The 18,390-nt window shown below is 36.1% G+C and overlaps 2 protein-coding genes across 7 annotated transcripts in view; one reads left to right on the forward strand and one right to left on the reverse strand.

The window, feature by feature from the left end:
* Window positions 1–631: 631 nt before the first annotated feature.
* tmigd1 (transmembrane and immunoglobulin domain containing 1) lies at window positions 632–6,166 on the reverse strand. The gene is given in 6 exon segments (NM_001098248.3): window positions 632–1,189; window positions 2,309–2,412; window positions 2,497–2,781; window positions 3,522–3,806; window positions 5,546–5,624; window positions 5,965–6,166. Coding segments are annotated over 5 exon segments (750 nt in total). The 5' UTR covers window positions 5,604–5,624; window positions 5,965–6,166; the 3' UTR covers window positions 632–1,171.
* A 7,180-nt stretch (window positions 6,167–13,346) lies between these two features.
* Window positions 13,347–18,390, forward strand: part of slc47a1 (solute carrier family 47 member 1) — a 36,397-nt gene continuing 31,353 nt past the window's right edge. For 3 of the 6 annotated variants that reach the window (XR_015519582.1, XM_087299650.1, XM_087299652.1), the window contains exons 1-2: window positions 14,399–14,790; window positions 16,818–16,919. Coding sequence is in view for 4 of the 6 variants with exons in the window: in XM_087299650.1 (XP_087155776.1) it covers window positions 14,620–14,790; window positions 16,818–16,919 (273 nt within the window). In the remaining 2 variants the exon portion in view is untranslated. 6 annotated transcript variants of the gene reach the window in all.

Consider the following 18,390-nt stretch of genomic DNA (forward strand, 5'->3'; position numbering starts at 1 on the left):
GAATACACATAATTAGGAAAGTTTAATAACCGAAACTAATGAGTATACTGAGGGTACACGCAATTATTGATCCCCAGAAGTCGTAATACCCAAACAGCTCGTGGATAAAAGTAGGCATAGGGAGTATACGTGCATATAGCCCCGACTAATTTTGTTTTTTCTTTCAGATTTTAAGTTTATCTTATTGTATTTCATTATTACTTTTTTTATATTATTATTTTTTATTTATTCCCCCCAGCTTCCACTATGTATCTTATATATTTCATAATGTTTCATACTGTAATTATTACTGTCTATATATTGTTCAATAATTTGTAGCTTGCATTGATAAGCTGCCTCTATTCAATAGCATAGACTGTAAAATATCTATAAAGCTGACATTTAAACACTAAAATCCAGAAGTAGCAAACCTCATTGTGAACAAACATTAAATAAAAAAGTAAAACGTTGTGTAGCTATGAAATGCATAGACGTCATACAATATTTATATTGTAATTACTGCTGCAATTTTTTACTGTTTTTAAATCTGTGCTTTTAAACTCAAAATAACCACGTTAAATAACCATCAAAGCTAAAACATAATAAAAATGTATTCATCTCCAAAGTTAATATGACAATGTACAAGTAAACTGATGAAATGGAACATTGCTTTATGATTATAAGCATAACCACATTGCATTTAGGCTATTTATCTGATGGTCAAAGGGTAATGACACATGGGAACATTGAACATGGCCATTTTATAGAAGAAAAGTCTCATCCTTGCGAGAGTAATATATCTTGTCATTCACTTTAACAAGTTTATTTTACTGTCTCTACAACACGTGCATTATTGGAGTGGCTCAAAAACCCACACACACACACACGCATGCACGCACACACATGCACTTACAAGCAAACACGCACACACAAATACATATATAATAGGACAAAAGCAATAAACAAGACACACAATCATCTAAAAATTATGTAAAGAATTGTACTTCATAATTTAACAATTACAAAACGAATAGGATGTTTGTTTTTGAATTAGCAATTCCTATTTAAGAGGGATTTTGTCCTGGTTTCCCATTTTCCACAGTAACGGCTACTTGCATTCCAGTCTGATCTCCTCAGTGCTCAATGCTTCAGACTGTGGTTTGAATTCCAGGGATGCTTTTCCACTGTACGTTCAATTTCGTTTTAAGCACTACAAAACAACAAAAACACAAATCATTTTGAATTATATTTCCAGAATTTATACACTAGAAAATCTGTTATATTGTATAAACCCTGTATGAATTTTATCCAGAGGGGTATTCCAAAAAGCCTGGATAAGTTTAAGGATATATAAGCATAAAACGCACTGAGCAGAACCTGGCCTGGAGTAGGTTGTGTTTCAGGGTTCGTTCACCTCTGAAATGTGTTTCTGACAATATTTCTAAATTTATTTTGGAAGTTCTCAATAAAGCAATTTTACAACAATATTATTGAAACATATTTTTTATTTGGACTGTTATTTATTTAATTTATTCTTTTATTAATTATAAATATAAATATTATTTTGTAGCAGGACACTTTCAAAAAAATTTATTGTTTATATATATTATATTAATATTATTATAGAAATATATTTCACCTTTAAATTAAAAAAAATGTGCAGCGATGTCAATAAAGGCTTTTTAATATTTTCCTAATTTTTTTTTAGGCCTTGAACTGATTTTTATTTATTTTTTGCTGTTTATTCTAATGAATTCCTTACCCAAAGAGCCCCAACACATTATTTAAGCTACCCCTGTGCACTCTTTGTTTGATTTTATATTTCACATATATTTCACAATAAATTTGAAGGCAAAAGCAACCAATTAATAAATATATTCACACCTATTGAAATGAATGGTTCTTTTAATGTATAATTAACAATTAATGTTCTCAATCTAAGGTTTAATATCAATATAAAAAATTAATGTAAAAATAACAACCAAAAAGGGGTACTATGCTTTAAGAATGTAACTCAACATTAAACAGAAGATGAAAAAAGATGCATGATACGCAGCTTTTTGGTGTATGTTTTCATTGTGACCCATGGTATTGGCGTTCTACTGAGAATGCCTTTTTTGTTCCGGATCAACATGCTCTGAGTTAACTGAACTCAGGAACAGTTTTGAAAGAGACATAATTTGAGAAAGTAGATACAGGGTTAATCAACACAGTTCAGAGTTTAGCAGATGGTAAGTTAACCTTGCATTCTGCTAGACACCCCTGGGCTATAATTATTTATTTGAAATTTCATTAGTAATGATGATTATCCCGAATGAAGTTGGCTTACCTTCATAATTTTATTTCTTCTAGAGATGAGCGCTAATACAATTGTGCATGCAACCACCACTACTCCAGCAATTGTGGGTCCCAGAGGGAACCCAATCACTCTATCTAAAGGAGTGAAAAAAAAACAGAACTCTTAAAATTTAGCAAACAAGAAAATACACAAAGTGAGGATAAAACCAGATCACAAACCTTCAACCGTAACTTGAAAGGTTCTGCCAGTAACTCCATACATAGCTGATTTTGTCTCACAGACGTACAACCCCTGATGTACATCACGCTTAAGTTTTGGGATTGTCAACTGAGCGGTGATGCCATTATTGGTTGATTTGTAACTACCGGTGGTCAGATCTAGAACCTCGCCATCCTTTTTCCAAACCACAGTTACTGGAGGGTTGGCACGTACTTCACAGGACAGAACAGCGTCATTTGTTTCCTGAACAAACACTTCTATAGTGTCATTAAGGTCTGGGGGATCTGTAAAATAATGATATTAAAACCTTTAGTTATTATAAAAAAATTACAATCTGCTGAACTATGTTGTTTTACCATCATGATATTTACAGTTGTCTCAAGATTTTACAGGTGTAGAGACACATTATTATCATGACAATGAAGATACAGAATTAAATAGAAATTTAGACAGGAAATATTACTAACTTTCTTCACAATAAAATTATGCTGCATTATGTAGTAGATTTTGGCTATACTGTTGAAACTGTCTGCATCAAATAAACGCTTCACTTTAGTTTTTTTAAACAGTTAAACTGTTGAGTTTTACAATTTTTGCATCCAATCAGTTGATCTGCGAATCTGGTGGAAATATTTTTAGCTTAGCTTAGCATAAATCATTGAATCGGATTAGACCATTAGCATCTTCCAAATTAATACTTAATATTAATTAACGGCATAGGTTTGCAGGATAACTTAAAATTATGTAGGCTAAAATGCACTGAATAAATCCTGCACACAGTTCTTACATGTGGGTATCAAAATAATATTTACAATGTTTCTGTCCCATCACCCTCTTTAAGCAACAATGTATTTGTTAGCTTGAGGCTATGATAAAGGTCATGGCTCCAAAATTTTTGTATTGCTGATACTTTTGATACGGTATGTTGGAACTGAATACTGAAATAAAATACGGATTCCGTGCTCTCAGTTCACCCTTCAAAATATTCCTCATGTTCCCTCATGTACTCGGAACATTAACTTACAACTGACGTCAAACTCGACTGTGCTGTTGACGCTGGCATCGCCCTTCAGCTGACAGGTAAAGACGGCTCCGTCGTCTTCTTTAGTGACAGGCTGGACACAAAGACTGCTCCGGGACATCATGTTTTCTTCTGGCAGTTTCACACGGGCACCGTTGCGGAACCACTGCAGCTCTTGTTGGCTTGATGGGTCAGTATTATCAGTCATACAAGTGAGAGTGACGGTTTCCTCAACCGCTGTCTGGAGCAAACTCCCGACGGCCAGCGGACAGGACTCCACGGTGACCGCTATAGTCAGGGTGTAAGAAAGTTATCTAGTTAGAAGAGTTCATTCAGGTAGAACACATGGTATTAACATATAGTCTGACAGCTATTAACACTCTCCCCCCATTGGTTTGAAATGCAGAACCATTCAAAAGTGAAAATATTAAGTTGTAGGTTCCATTTAATGTTAATGTTTTCTAACATGAACCAAGAATACTTGCACAACTTTATTTATTTTTTAATAATAACTAGCCTAAATAATAGTAATGTTATGTTTACCAGTGTAAAATGGTAATATTAAATAATAATAATTATTATTATTTTTCATTCATTCATTCATTCATTCATTCATTCATTCATTTTTTTCGGCTTAGTCTCTTTATTAATCTGGGGTCACCACAGCAGAATGAACCGCCAACTTAACCAGCATATGTTTTACGCAGCGGATGCCCTTCCAGCTGCAACCCATCACTTTGAAAAATAAATAATAATTATTATTAGCTAATATTAAAATGCTAAATTATACTTATTAGCATTATTATTGCACTAAAAAGACTTAATTTCATTAATTAAGGTATCAATAAAATATTATAAATATTGTTCATAGTTTGTTCATGTTAATAAATTAACTAAAGCAGCCTTACTTTATTCAAGGTTTTAATTTGACTGGCCTTGCTTATTCCTGTTATTCAAAGCTGAATTTTCAGTTTTTAGATATCTATCTGAGATTGGGTTTACTGTTAAATGACACATTAAAAGTAGTAGTAAAGAAAATGGCACAAAATACTTTATTTTAGATAAATGCTGTTATTTTTGACTATTTTCTATTTATCAAAGAACCCTTGATGAGTAAAAAGCATTTCTTCAAAGTTTTCCACAAAAAAAAAAAAAAAATGTAGCAGAAAAAAATATTTATACAAAAATGTATTAATGACTGATTTCCTAGAGATGGGTTGCGGCTGGAAGGGCATGCGTAAAAACATGCTGGATAAATGGGCGGTTCATTCCGCTGTGGCGACCCCGGATTAACAAACGGACTAAGCCGACAACAAAATGAATGAATGAATTCATGACTGAGAACCGATATTTATTAATGAAAACAAAGCATCAATCATAATATTACAAAGAATTCTGGAGCATCATGTGGCAGTGAAAAGTAATGATCCCTAAAAATTAGCTCCTTATTATTAATATTATTGCAAATTATAGAAATTATCGCAAATTATTAATCAGGCAAATAAGATAACTGCTCACAAGCAATCTTCACTGCTGATACTATGGAAAAAAACAGCAATTGCGATTTTTAAAGATAAACATTCACCTCACTTTTCCCGTTTTTGAAATGTTACCATTAGAAGGCATGTTTAAAATTCCTTAAGCCTGAATGAAGAAACGCTTAAAAAAGTAATTTATCCCAATTGCAGTTGTCTTACATCGGATCGCTGATTGAAGTGAATGGGGTGGTTGTCAAGATTGATTTGCAGCAATATGTGTATTTGTTTTTTTTAAATTTTAACTTACGTTGTTGTCTTGATGAGTGTTGTTATTGTGTGATTGTTGTACATATGCAATTGTCTTAAATCCAGTGTTAAAGTAATAATCATTATCATAAATCAAATGAATAAAGCCTTGGTGACCAGAGGAGGCTTTAACTATTCTTAATGATTCCAAGTCTATTGAATGTTACTGTGCTCAACAAAATTTAGTTAAAATGTTACGATTTGAATGGATCAGATATTCAAAACCTGAAAGTTATAGATTACCTTTTACACAACTGACACAGCACAGCAGGAGCAGAGCGACTCTAACCAGTATCTTCAGCTTCATGTCTGGCAGCTGTCGCTATTTAAAATGAAAGACATGAAAAGACACAAACAGTTTGATTTGTGAAGTGTTTCGGAGAATCTGTCTTTAAATCAACTCATTTTTTTTTGACAGAAATATGAAAACCAAAAATGAGCTTCTCAAAATCAATGGCGTCCAAAAACAATTGACTTTCACTGTTTGAACAGAAACATGTCTGTCATAAAGTTTGGAACTACATGAGGTTAAATAAATGATAAAAGTTTAGTTTTGCTTTTAACAAATTGTAGCAGTTGCAAAGTCCTTGAATTGCATTGATTTTGTTAACAATATATGAAATCTTAGCTGTTTTCTCAAAAATTCAAGACTCTTTACTCACCAGAGACTTGTGTGAATATTCGCTGAAAAAGCCAAATCCAAAGGTTGCGTGAGGTCTGGAGAGGCCTGTGTCTTCACACCAATGGTTTATATTCTGTCGCTTTACAGCACTTAACAGAAATTGAAATCACCTCCCCTCTCGGTCACAGACCTTTTAGTGTTGTTCAGAAATAGGCTGGATGGCTTTAAAGTGTCATCTTAGTCTCTACAGGTGGAAAGGCAACTATTAAAAAGGAGAAATCTCATAAAGATATAGTCCCGCAGTCATAAAATCTTTGCGATAAGAGAAATGTGAAATGTTCTATAACATCTGTCAATGCCAAAAGCATTAAATATGAAAATTCATGTCCCAACCCAAAATGAATCATGCATTCCTTCAGTGTTTACAAGTGATCTCTGAGTTTAGAGACACGGGGCAATGACATTAGCACGTGTACAGAAGGAAAATACTGATACATTTAATTTGATTTAAAGATAGCTACTTGTTAATATGCATAAGATCACACTGAAGGCTTTGTTTATGAGGATGCTTGCAATGTGATCTTATGCATATTATGCATTATAGCCATTAGTTGACAAAACTGAATTAAAACATATTAAGAAATTATGTAATAGTTCTGTTTTCTGGTACATGTTGTACGCATGCCTTTAGCCTTGTTTTAGTGCATTCCACTCTAGCTTTTAAACAAAAGGTGTATTGAGTGGTTTACATAATACATGTGGTTTAGGGGCCTTAATGATTATCCACCAGGGGGCTCAGTTTGACCACTGAGAGCTAAAGCAATTAATGATCAGTCAACCGAAAATAACAGACGTCACAACTTCTGGTGTGAATTTTAAACACTGAAAGGACTATATATGTATATATATATATATATATATATATATATATATATATATATATATATATATATATATATATATATATATATATATATATATATACACACACACATTTTATTATCATTATTTTTTAACTTAGCATTAGCAAAGATACTGTACAATAAATTGATGCACGAGATATGTAATATGTAATACATGCACTCCCGGTCAAAAGTTTTTTTTAATGTTTGTTGTTTTTAAAGAAAGTTTTTCTGTTCATCAAGGCAGCGTTTATTAAATGTAAATAAATTGCTAAATTGTTAAATCTTTATAAAAATTGTAATTAACTGCTTTCTTATTGTATATATTTTCAAATTAAATTACTAATCTAGTAATTATTGCTTTTATTACTATTACCATTAATAATATTAATTATAATAATAATTAATATTAGAGTGATTTTTGAAGGATCAAATGACTCTAAAGACTGGAGTAATGAAGCTGAAAATTCATATTTAAAATCATTCATTCATTTATTCATTTTCTTTTCGGCTTAGTCCCTTTACAGAATGCACCACCAACTTATCCAGCATATGTTTTACGCAGTGGATGCCCTTCCAGCTGCAACCCATCTCTGGGAAACATCCATACACACTCATTCACACTCATATACTACAGACAATTTTAGTCTACCCAATTCACCTGTACCACATGTCTTTGGACTGCGGGGGAAACCGGAGCACCCGGAGGAAACCCACGCAAACACTGGGAGAGCATGCAAACTCCACACAGAAATGCCAACTAACCCAGCCGAGGCTCAAACTAGCCACCTTCTTGCTGTGAGGCGACAGCACTACCTACTCCGCCACCCCGTGGCCTCTTTAAAATCACTGGAATAAATTATTAAATCAATTCACAAACTACTTTTGAACAGTTGTTTCATAGTGCAATAACATTTCACAATTTACAGTTTGTACTGTATTTTTATTAAATAAACGCAGCTCTGGTGAGCAAGAGAAGCTTATTTTAAAATGTAAAAAAAATTGTACTGACCCCAGAATTTTGACTGGTAGTGTGTGATAATAATTTATTAATTCATAATGCACAAGCATAATATTGATATTGGGGCCACCTTCAAATTCAAAAAACGTGAACATTTGTTTATTATTTAATATACAGTGGAAGTCCTCCTGAATTTTTAGCCCACCTGTTTATGTTTTCCCCCAATTTCTGTTTAACACAGAGGAGATTTTTTCAGCACATTTCTAAACATAATAGTTTTAATAACTCATTTCTAATAACTGATTAATTTTATCTTTGCCATGATGACAGTAAATAATATTTGACTAGATATTTTTCAAGACAGTATTCAGCTTAAAGTGACATTTAAAGGCTTAAATAGGGTAATTAGGTTAAGGATGGGATAATTAGGCAAGTTATTGTAAAACGATGGTTTGTTCTGTAGACAATCAGAAAAATAGAGCTAAAATAAATATAAAGTGGCTAATAATTTTGACCATAAAATGAGTTAAAAAAAATGAAAATAGTGTTTATTCTTGCCAAAATAAAACAAATAAGACTTTCTCCAGAAGAAGGGGGTTAAACCTGTATACCATGATATAAGTTTCAGCACAAAATGAAACTTGATTGGTTGGTTAATCGCACAGTGAGCGATCCTTGACCAGCCATCAGTCTGAGCTCTGTCTATATGAGACTTGGTTCAGGGTGCTTTCACACTTGGTTGAATTGCCTAGACAGAACACATGTGCGGTTGTCCACACTTGGCACTTTCTTAGCTAGTTTGTGTTTACACCATTTCCTTCTGAACCCTGGTACTCCTGTGGTGATGCCCACAAAAACGAAAGCCATGGCGTTTAAAAAGAAAGTCATCTGCACTTCACGATTATTCTGCTTTTACTGAATCTTTTGGTTTCTGCCAAAAAAAAAACATTCAGAACATAATGCATAGTCTGCAGAAGTCGTTTTTGGATGAGACAAGCAGACATTGTCTTTGTGTTTGCACTGGGCCAGTCCCACCTGTCACAATGGTAATATTGGATGATACACAGACGAACACACACTAATGAACATAATGAAAATTAAAGTTTATTGTACAGTTGGTAGTTCATTTCTGTTATTTGGTACAGTTGCATTCATATCAGAAGTGAACTTTTTCAGATGGACTTGGCTATGGTTCATGGGTGCACACCACTGATCTAAATAGAATTCTAAAGTTATTACAGATCAGGTGCGCACCCAAGTTCAAAAGACTAGCTAAACGTTTTGAACTCTGACGTCAAACAAACCCAGGTGCAGGCCAAAAGTGCTAGTGTGAAAGCTAGCCTTTGTGATAGTGTCGGTTTGTTTCATCGTATCTGTCTTTGTTCTGTGTTTATCCCGACATCTGATCCTGGTTTTCTTCCTCTGAAGCAAAATTTCTGAAGAGTGGGTGGGGAGAAACAGCTCATTTGCATTTAAAGGGACAACTGCAAAAAACGGCTATAAAAATTAGATTATCTCTTTATTTAGACAGTGTTCCCATCTTGTTTTGTCCAAAAGAAGTTTAAATCACCTCAAACCTGTTTCTTGAACACAACAGTGAGTTGATAAAATAAGAATTAAATTAAAATGTCCTTTACAGTCACCAGACCTCCATCCAGAGCATCTTTGGAATGAGCTGGAATAGGAGATTCACATCATTGATGTACAACCAGCAAGTCTGCATGTAAATGTGTGATGCTGTCAGTTCAATGTGGACTAAAATCTCCAAGGAATACATTTCAGCATCTTGTTGAATCTATGCCATGAAGAATTAAGGCTAATTCAACTAATCTAAGTAATTCAACTAATCTCAGCAGCACGGTGCAAGCTACTGTATCTTCGGCTCTGCAGAACTAAAGTTTTTTTTCCCCTTCACACAAGATAATTTAAATCAGCAGCTTTTCTTATTCTTATCTTTTATATTACAGTGTGTAAACAGTGGTGTTATTTCGTTTACAGAGTTTATGTAAGACCAACATATGACCCAATATTTGCACATACATTCTGGCTTGATTCAACGCACCGTCTCTAAACAACTAAAAAAGGCATGCTGGAATGTTTACTTTGAAGGTAGCTAACTCGTGTAAAGGTTTGATTTGTTAGTTCAAGAGTTCACACTTAGCTGATGATTGGTAATAAGCTAGTTTGGCATGCTGTCCCGGGAGAGAGCCCCGAGCTCATGAGAGCCTCGAGCCCGGGGCTCCCTCCCATTGCAGGGCGAGAGGGGAGTTTGAGCTCGGGTAGATCTCGAGAATCCCCCCCCTCCTGCTGCGTGAGGGTTGCTAAGGTGATGCGTTGCTGACAGAATTGAATTGAATTTGGTGCTAATTTGGTTTAGTCAATTTACTTAAGTGTCATGTTTTTGGGAGTGTGGGAGGAAACCGGAGGACCCGGGGAAAACCCACGCAAGCACCGGGAGAACATGAACTCCACACTCCACACGCAGTGCTAGCCACTGGCCCGCCGTCCTGCCCTGTAGACAAAAGAGGAGGCGAAGGGGTGGAAGGGGGGATTCTTCAAGACGAAGATGACTAAAGGTAAGGTGTTTGGTTATTTATACTTGGTTAGGAATAGTCTGATTGGTGGTTCGTACATTAGCTTGACTCGGGGCCAGCCGTGTCAATCATAAGCATGTGATCCTCTCGAAACTAGTTTATGAATAAACTTCACTTAGTGTAAGATTCACTGTGTATGTCAATCAAAATGTTTAGTTAATAAAAGGATGTCTGTCATTTGTGTAAATTAGGTCAGATTGTTTTGCAATTTCTTTCAAATTTATAATAGTAATGTTTTAGAAACAAATTTTGAAATAAGAAATCAATATTTAATGCAACATCCTTGATTATCTATCCAACAATTTAAACTTTTGACATTTTTTATTCTCAACAATTGTATTTTCTTTTAAGTAACGTACAGCAGAATTCTTCCTCAGAAAGCCAACCTTTAAAGGTGCTAAAGACTTAAAATTGTCATCAGATGTCACTAAAGTAGCAACCAAACTAATCCATGCCTACAAAGAAAACAAAACTTGCTTTAGAAATTGAGTTATGTGTAATAAAATTAAATGACGCAGGGAAAATGATTGAACACAAAAGTATTGAAAGGTAGATGTAAAAAGTCATGAAATACCAGACAGCAGCTGAAACCTCTCAGTACAGTAGTTGGAAAGCAACCCTTGTCAGACGTCAATGTAAATGAATATGCTTCAGTCCCAACACCTACATTACCAGGTGATGAAGATGAAAACAGAGTGGACATTTTAGCAAGACAATGATCTCAGACACAGACAAGGAAACTTTCAGCCGGTTTCAGAAAAAGAAAATAAAGCTGCTAGAATCACCTGACATGAATTTATTAGAAAATAATAACCGAACATCAAAGTTAATAGACAACATACACATGATCAAGATTTTTAGGCTCTCTTGAAGTCTAAGGGAAAAGTCACACCATTCTCCATAAAAGAAGTGTCTTGAATGTGTCATTACAATGAAGCACTTTATTAAATACAGCTCAGTAGCTCAGTTTATTATCAATGTGTTATTCTATTGCAATTATACAAAACAAAATTTTCTGAATTTTTGTTTGATTGTATTAGTATGTTTTTTATTTAATGTATTATTATTATTTCATTTTATTTATTTATTTATTTATTTATTAATTAATTAATTTATTTATTTATTATTATAATTTTTTTTTACAAAATCTGGGTCAATTTCATGCCAACAAGAACCTTAAGAAATATATTTTCCAAAAAAAAAGCCATGACGTATTTAATACTTATTTCAATAAATGCTTTACTCATAAATACTCAGTACTTATTGAGCTGGCAGCATGCTCTCTGCAACTCTGCAAGACTGCATGGGAATGCAGGTTGGTGCTGGAAGTGGTGTTAGTGAGACAGCAGTGGGCGCTAAACCTACGGTCTGTGTGGGACCCAGTATATTGATGGGAACTCTATTGACCTTATTCCTTACGTATGAGCAGGTGTGGCCATTGGACTCTTTTTGGCTTGAGACTTCCGGTCTCATTCACTTCCATTGATTTTTAGATGTTAAAATCAGCTTGTTATGCTGGTTGATGCTCCGAACTAATATTTTCTAATGATATTATTCTTTTTATGTAAAGTTATGAACTTACTTATGAGCAAGTATATATGGCGTTTATTAACCATAGTCATTTCTCCCACAGCCAAACTGAATCCAACCCAATCTCATTCTGCAAACGTAGTCCCGTGGACGTTTCTGGAGACCGCGAAATACGTCCCGGGAGGTACAAATGGCTGCATATAATTTTTTTAAGCGAACGATATGGGGCGGTGTGACGCCGTTCCCTTTCGCGCTTGCCGGCTGACTGCTTACCTCCATGTGGAGGGCTTTCCTGCCGCAATCAGTTTGTCCGGTCAGCTCATCATGTGCGTCGGCGGACTTCAGATGCAGAGAGAAAGAGTTGATAAAGGCGTCCGGGTTCGAGTCCGGGGAAGAGCGGTTCCAGAAATGAGGTAAGACAAAAACAGAATCCAAAAAAATAAAGCGAACGAGTTCATAACAGGGTGAGAACGTGGTGAAATCCGAAAATGTGGTAAAAAAAACAAAATACAGACGAGGGCTTTTCTTTTTCTAGACTTTTTTTTTTCTTTTTCTTTTCTAAATTGTTGCTCTGGTTTAGGGAAGTGAGCGGGCGGGTGGGTCAATTGGTAAAACTGGTTGGGTTCAGGGAAGGAGGAGGGTGGGTCAGCCGATTGGCCGGTCACGCAGTCAATCATTCGGTCAGTCAGACATTGGCCTCTGGTGGGTTGACGCGAGAGCAGCTTGTGCGCATACGGCACTCACGAGAGACGTTTGAGATACGAAAAAGCGCACACAGCGGCCTCTCGCGGATTCACGAAAACAAAAACTGCACAAATACGTACTTCCCAGGACGTATTTCGCGGTCTCTAGAAACGTCCTACTACGTTTTCAGAACGAGCCTGGGTTGACTGAATTGGAAGTTCTAAAACAATTACAAAAACGATGCACTTTCGCATTGCAGAATAAGGTCAATACTGCTCAGTGAGCGTCATCTTTCAGATGAGATGTTAAAACCGAGGTCCTGACTCTGGTTGTTAAAAATCCCAGGATGTCGTTCGAAAAAGAGTAGGGATTTAAGTCCAGTATTCTGGCCAAAATTTACCCACTGCCCTCTGTCCATCATGGCTTCCAAACCATCCCCATATCATAATTAGCTTCATCACTCTGCCTCCTCTACACTAATTAGCTGGTGTGCTGTCTGCTGCAATATGGCTGCCGTTGCGTCATCCAGGTGGATGCTGCACACTGGTGGTGCATGAGGAGATTCTCCTCCATGTGATTTCAGTGTCTAGAAAAGCGCTATATAAATGCAAGGAATTATTATAAATATTATTATTATTTTACCCATTCAGCACAATAATGTACAATGCAAGAAATAGAAATAATGCAGAATCTTACATAGTTCTTTCTGATTTTATTCAAATTTATATTCATATTATTTTATGAATATTTCACAATGGTAATTTTGTAACAGGCAATACATATAAAAAATGGTGAAACGTTATAAAAAATAATAACACAAAGATGAAGGTCTTGAGTTAAAGGACTTCGGCTATAACTTATGCAATATATATATGCATGTGTGTGTGTACAGTATACGCTGTCCATGTGTGAGACAAGACAAACTGTTTTATTGTACGCTATAACTCTCATTTCCTGTATTTTGCTCTGATTTTCCACCTTCAGTCCTCTGCATTTCTTACTGCATATCTGATAAGACATGGACCTCTTGCACATAAAGGCTAAAGGTTGCTTCAATTTGCTACCCATCATGATGTACACAGGCGCACACACATAAACATACTGTACACATTCATCCAATCGCTTAGTCATTTAACATTTGATTAGTTTTTTATACCCAGTGATTAAATTTAGATTTCTTTTGTTGAACCCCATTGTGGTGTTGATAGTATCTAAACACAACTGACTAGATGCTAACAATCTATTTTATTGAATGATCAGCACTGATTGTGCAAGACCTGTTGAGTTGATTGAGGTTAAGCATTACTGTTTAACCCGACTGGCACATTAATGACCAAAGGTTATGTCTGATGTGCCAACCATGTCTGCTGGAGATTCATGGCAAGCTAGCAGAGACCAATGTGCCGGTAAAATGCTACTTTGTGATCTGAAATTTGGTGAGTTTGACACATTTTCTTGCTTTTAACACCTGAAATGAAAAATCTGGCTTATTTTGGGGGGATTTATAACTAACCCTGGTTGAGGTTAGAAATTTGCAGTCGAAGGCCTTATGCATCATGCATCCCGAAGCTTAGCATTTCCTGTCCACTATGCTGCATTAATAAATCTACTAACTTAGAAATCAAGCGCTCTAGCATGTACTCCTCAAAAGTGCAGCAATCTGTTATTTACACAGGCATTCCAGATAAGATTACCGCTGCGTTTAAGAAGTACGAAAGGCTAACCCGCCCCTTACAGCCCCCTTCAGAGCTGCTGTACTCTATACAGGGAATTATAAAGAGCTTGCTTGTGACCTGCCTCTTTTGGGCTCACTCGGTGACCGAAGGCAGCAGGTTACTAAATCAGTGTCCCAGCACAATTTGTTCCGATCGCTTCTGCCTGCATGGATTGATTCCATCAACATTTTGGGCAAAACCACTGCTTGGGAGAAGCGTTGAAATTCCTATATTGATCTTCTTGTTCTTTTAGTCTCGCCGTCTCCTCATCTTCCTCTCTTATTTTTTTGTTTTGCGCTCATCGGCTGAATGGATAAAGCGGGGATGCCTGAGGCTGGCGGCCCCTTGGCAAACACTGAACAAATCACCGAGGCAACAGCACCCAGTTCTAAGCTTTTAGGCTGCAGCTGTGTGCGTCGCTGGGTTCCCCTGGCCTACAGAGAGGAACTCTACCACGTTCTGTGCCTCACCGGGCCTCTGGTGAGTCCTGTTTCTGCTCCAGCACTCTCTCATGGACCGGTGCCACCACTTAAAGACTGAGGCTTTGCCAACATGCACTTCTTCAGGGATGATGTTTAGTTTACAGTTAAGGACTGGTTATGGGTGGTGAACGATGGCTCCTGTTTAATATTCATGCACATATCTTTTAACGGGTTTTTATGATCAACAATTATTAAAATATTTACATTTGGAATTCTTATTGGTTGGTAAAACTATAAAAAAGCTATGTATTAATAGTCTTTGTTACCTGTAATTAATTCATGTTAATTAGTACTTGAATGTTACAATGTAACAAAGTGATTATTAATAAGAGTACGAAGAGACTAAACAAACAAACAAACAAGAAAACAAACAAATAAATAATTAAATTTAAAAACAAAAATAAAAATAAATAAATGAATAAATGAATGAATGAATAAATAAATAAATAAATAAATAAATAAATAAATAAATAAATAGCTTTTTGATAGTTGAATCATTGCTCCAACAGCCACACTGTAATAAAATCCCGTTTACCTTAAATTTTTAAGCCGGATCAAATCAACCATTGAACATTGAACATTGAACTGAGTCCATTGAACATATATTATGTTAAACTGACTTAAAACAGTTTGCATAACTTTTAGAATTAAGTTAGAACATGATTAACTTTGATTAAAGTTTAATAAGTTACAATGGACTAAAAGCATATGCTGTCATAACTAATTGATCATATACATTTTTACAGTGCAAACATTACAATCATTTTGCATCATACTACATAAACATGTTAAAATGTGTATGAATATTAAACAGGAGCCAGCATTCACCAATTTATACTTCAAGAGTTCACACTTAGCTGATGATTGATTATAAGCAAGTTTGGCATGCTGTCCCGAGAGAGAGCCCTGAGCTCGAAGGTTCTTGAGCCCTGGGCTCCCTCCCGTTTGGAGGAAGAGAGGGGAGCCTTGAGCTCAGGTAGATCTCGATAACTCCCCCTTGATAAGAGCTGATGACTAAAAATGTAATGCTATTAAGAGATATGCTGCATTATGCGATTACCTGTATTGCAAAATTAGATTTATCAATTTACTTGTTGTGCTTGTTTTTGGAATGTGGGAGGAAACCGGAGGACCCGGGGAAAACCCACGCAAGCTCGGGAAGAACATGCAAACTACACACAGAAACGACCACCGGCCTGTTAAAGGACTAGAACCGGTGACGTTCTTGCTGTGAGGCGACAGTGCTAATCACTGGGCCACCGTGCTGCCCTATGGAGGGAAAGGTGAAGAGGTAGGGGTGGAAGGGGGGATTCTTCAAATCGAAGATGACTGTAGTGAAAAAACCCTGGCTCTTTATAGTGGGTTAGGAATGGCCTGATTGGTGGATCATGCATGCTAATGCAGAACCAGCCATGTTCAATCATAATCACATGCTCCTCTCGAAATTAGTTTATGAATAAACTTCACAAAGAGTTCAGATGCAAAGTAAAATTAGCATATTCTTAGTCTCCTTTGTTTATACTTAGTTATTTCACTTTGAAAGGCCTATTTCAAGGTATGTACCTTGGTATGTACAGTTTGTGAAATTACTGAACCTACTGTAGACACAAGGCCTGAGAAAATTTATAATTTTAGAAGAAAACTTCAGATGGCACTTTTACATCCTCCTTTGTTTCACTCAATCTCTAAGTCTAATGGTTTGTAGAATTCCTACACTCTCAGAAATAAAGGTATGGGAGCTGTCGCTGGGGCAGTACCTTATCAAAAGATACATATTTGTACCCAAAGAGTCCACAGTGGTACACAAAAGGTGTATATTAGTACCCAAAATGTACCTAAAAGTACCTATAAGGTACAATTATGGACCCTTCAGGTACAAATATGTAACTTTTGAAAAGTTACTGCCCCAGCGACAGCTCCCATACCTTTATTTTATTTCTGAAAGAGTACATGCACTACTGACTGCATTTGTTTATTGAATCCGTAAATTCCCATCTAATTTTTGATTTGTTTTATGTTCCACAGCTCATCTCCAGGATCCTAAGCTTTCTGCTGCCATTCGTTACTACAATATTCTGCGGTCACTTAGGAAATGCTGAACTGGCTGGATATGCCCTGGCCTCTGCGGTAATGCATCCATCATCATATAAAGAAGTTAAATTGCACCAATGGTGAAAAATCTACTTTTCAAGCTGTTTGGACAGAAATATATGTTGGTATAGTGTATAGACCGTCAAATTGGGGTGAAATAAACACACCCAGTCCTTTTTTCAATTTAACAACATAAAAACGGTGGACCAATTGGAGCGGTTTTCAGACCGACTGCAACTTGACGTAGGAGTGCGGTCCCCCCAGCCACCGAATTGATTGACAGCTTTGGCTAGAATGTCCCGGTAGTCACGTGTATAATCATGTCAACAAGACCAGACGTGCTTAAAGCAACCGGGAATAAAAGCTCTGTTCTGTTCGCTATGATCGTCAATCGTCATCAAATGTGATCAAGAGTGAGTTTTACAAGTTTAAAATGTTTTATAACTGTGCACGTGTGTAATGAACTAGAGCGATTTAATTCAGCTTTACTTCATCAGCACAGCCTCGTGTCAGAACAATTATGAAAGAAGATGCTTCAATCCAACTTTGTGGATGCTAAATCAGGTTTATTTTGTACATTAACATAAGAGATATCCATACAATAGTGGAGAGTAGCCTGTATCCTGTCACATATGCGCTCTGTCTGTCAGTGTGTGTGTGTGTGTGTGTCGGTCTGTATGTGTGTGTGTTTATCTGCGTGTGCGGGCATGCGTGAACTTTGTAAATTGACATTGTGTGTGTGACTTATCGAAGCATCTCCACAACAAATACTCATTGGTAAAGTTCTTACTGTAGTATTTCTCACAAACGCTACGTGAGATCTTCTTCCTAAGTCTGTCTGTCTGTTGTCTGATGCAGCCGAGGGAGGAGATTAAGGCACGCAGAAAGACACGTAGAAACGGTGGGCGGGGCGGACTATCCTTAAAGGCGCAGTATGACTAAATGGCCCCCTGGTGGAAAAATTTTAAAAATAGGTTCTTATGAAAGGTATAATGAAAAATCTGATGGGTGTTTTGAGCTGAAACTTTACATACACATTATGGAGACGCAAAACACTTATATTAAAACTAAAAAAAGGGGTAACCTAAGTGCCCTTTAAATAAAATGTGCACACGTTCATTTTAGAGGTTCAACAATTTGCAACTGGGACAATTCCTTCAAAATTACATTTATATGTTATACTAACTCCTAAGGTTTGCAAATTAGTACATTAAGGACACTTAAAGATACAAATATGGACCTTTTAAAAGTTAATCATGTACATAGGTATGTCTGGCATATGTCTGAGACATTGTGGTCAATTATTGTATCTCTGCATAAATGCCTAAATGCATGATTCTGTGTAAAAATATTATGCAATCATTCAGTCAATGATCCTTATTGATTTCACAAACATGCCTGATTTTCCAGACACCAAGAGTATTTTCTATTTCGAGAAGTACTCTGGAAGTCAATCCAATCGAAAATCCAATCTTGAAGAGGGAAGCAGTGAGAGATTAGAGACAGT

Source organism: Danio rerio, chromosome 21, assembly GCF_052040795.2.
Source record: "Danio rerio strain M-AB ecotype USA chromosome 21, GRCz13ab, whole genome shotgun sequence".
Classification (NCBI taxonomy): domain Eukaryota; kingdom Metazoa; phylum Chordata; class Actinopteri; order Cypriniformes; family Danionidae; genus Danio; species Danio rerio.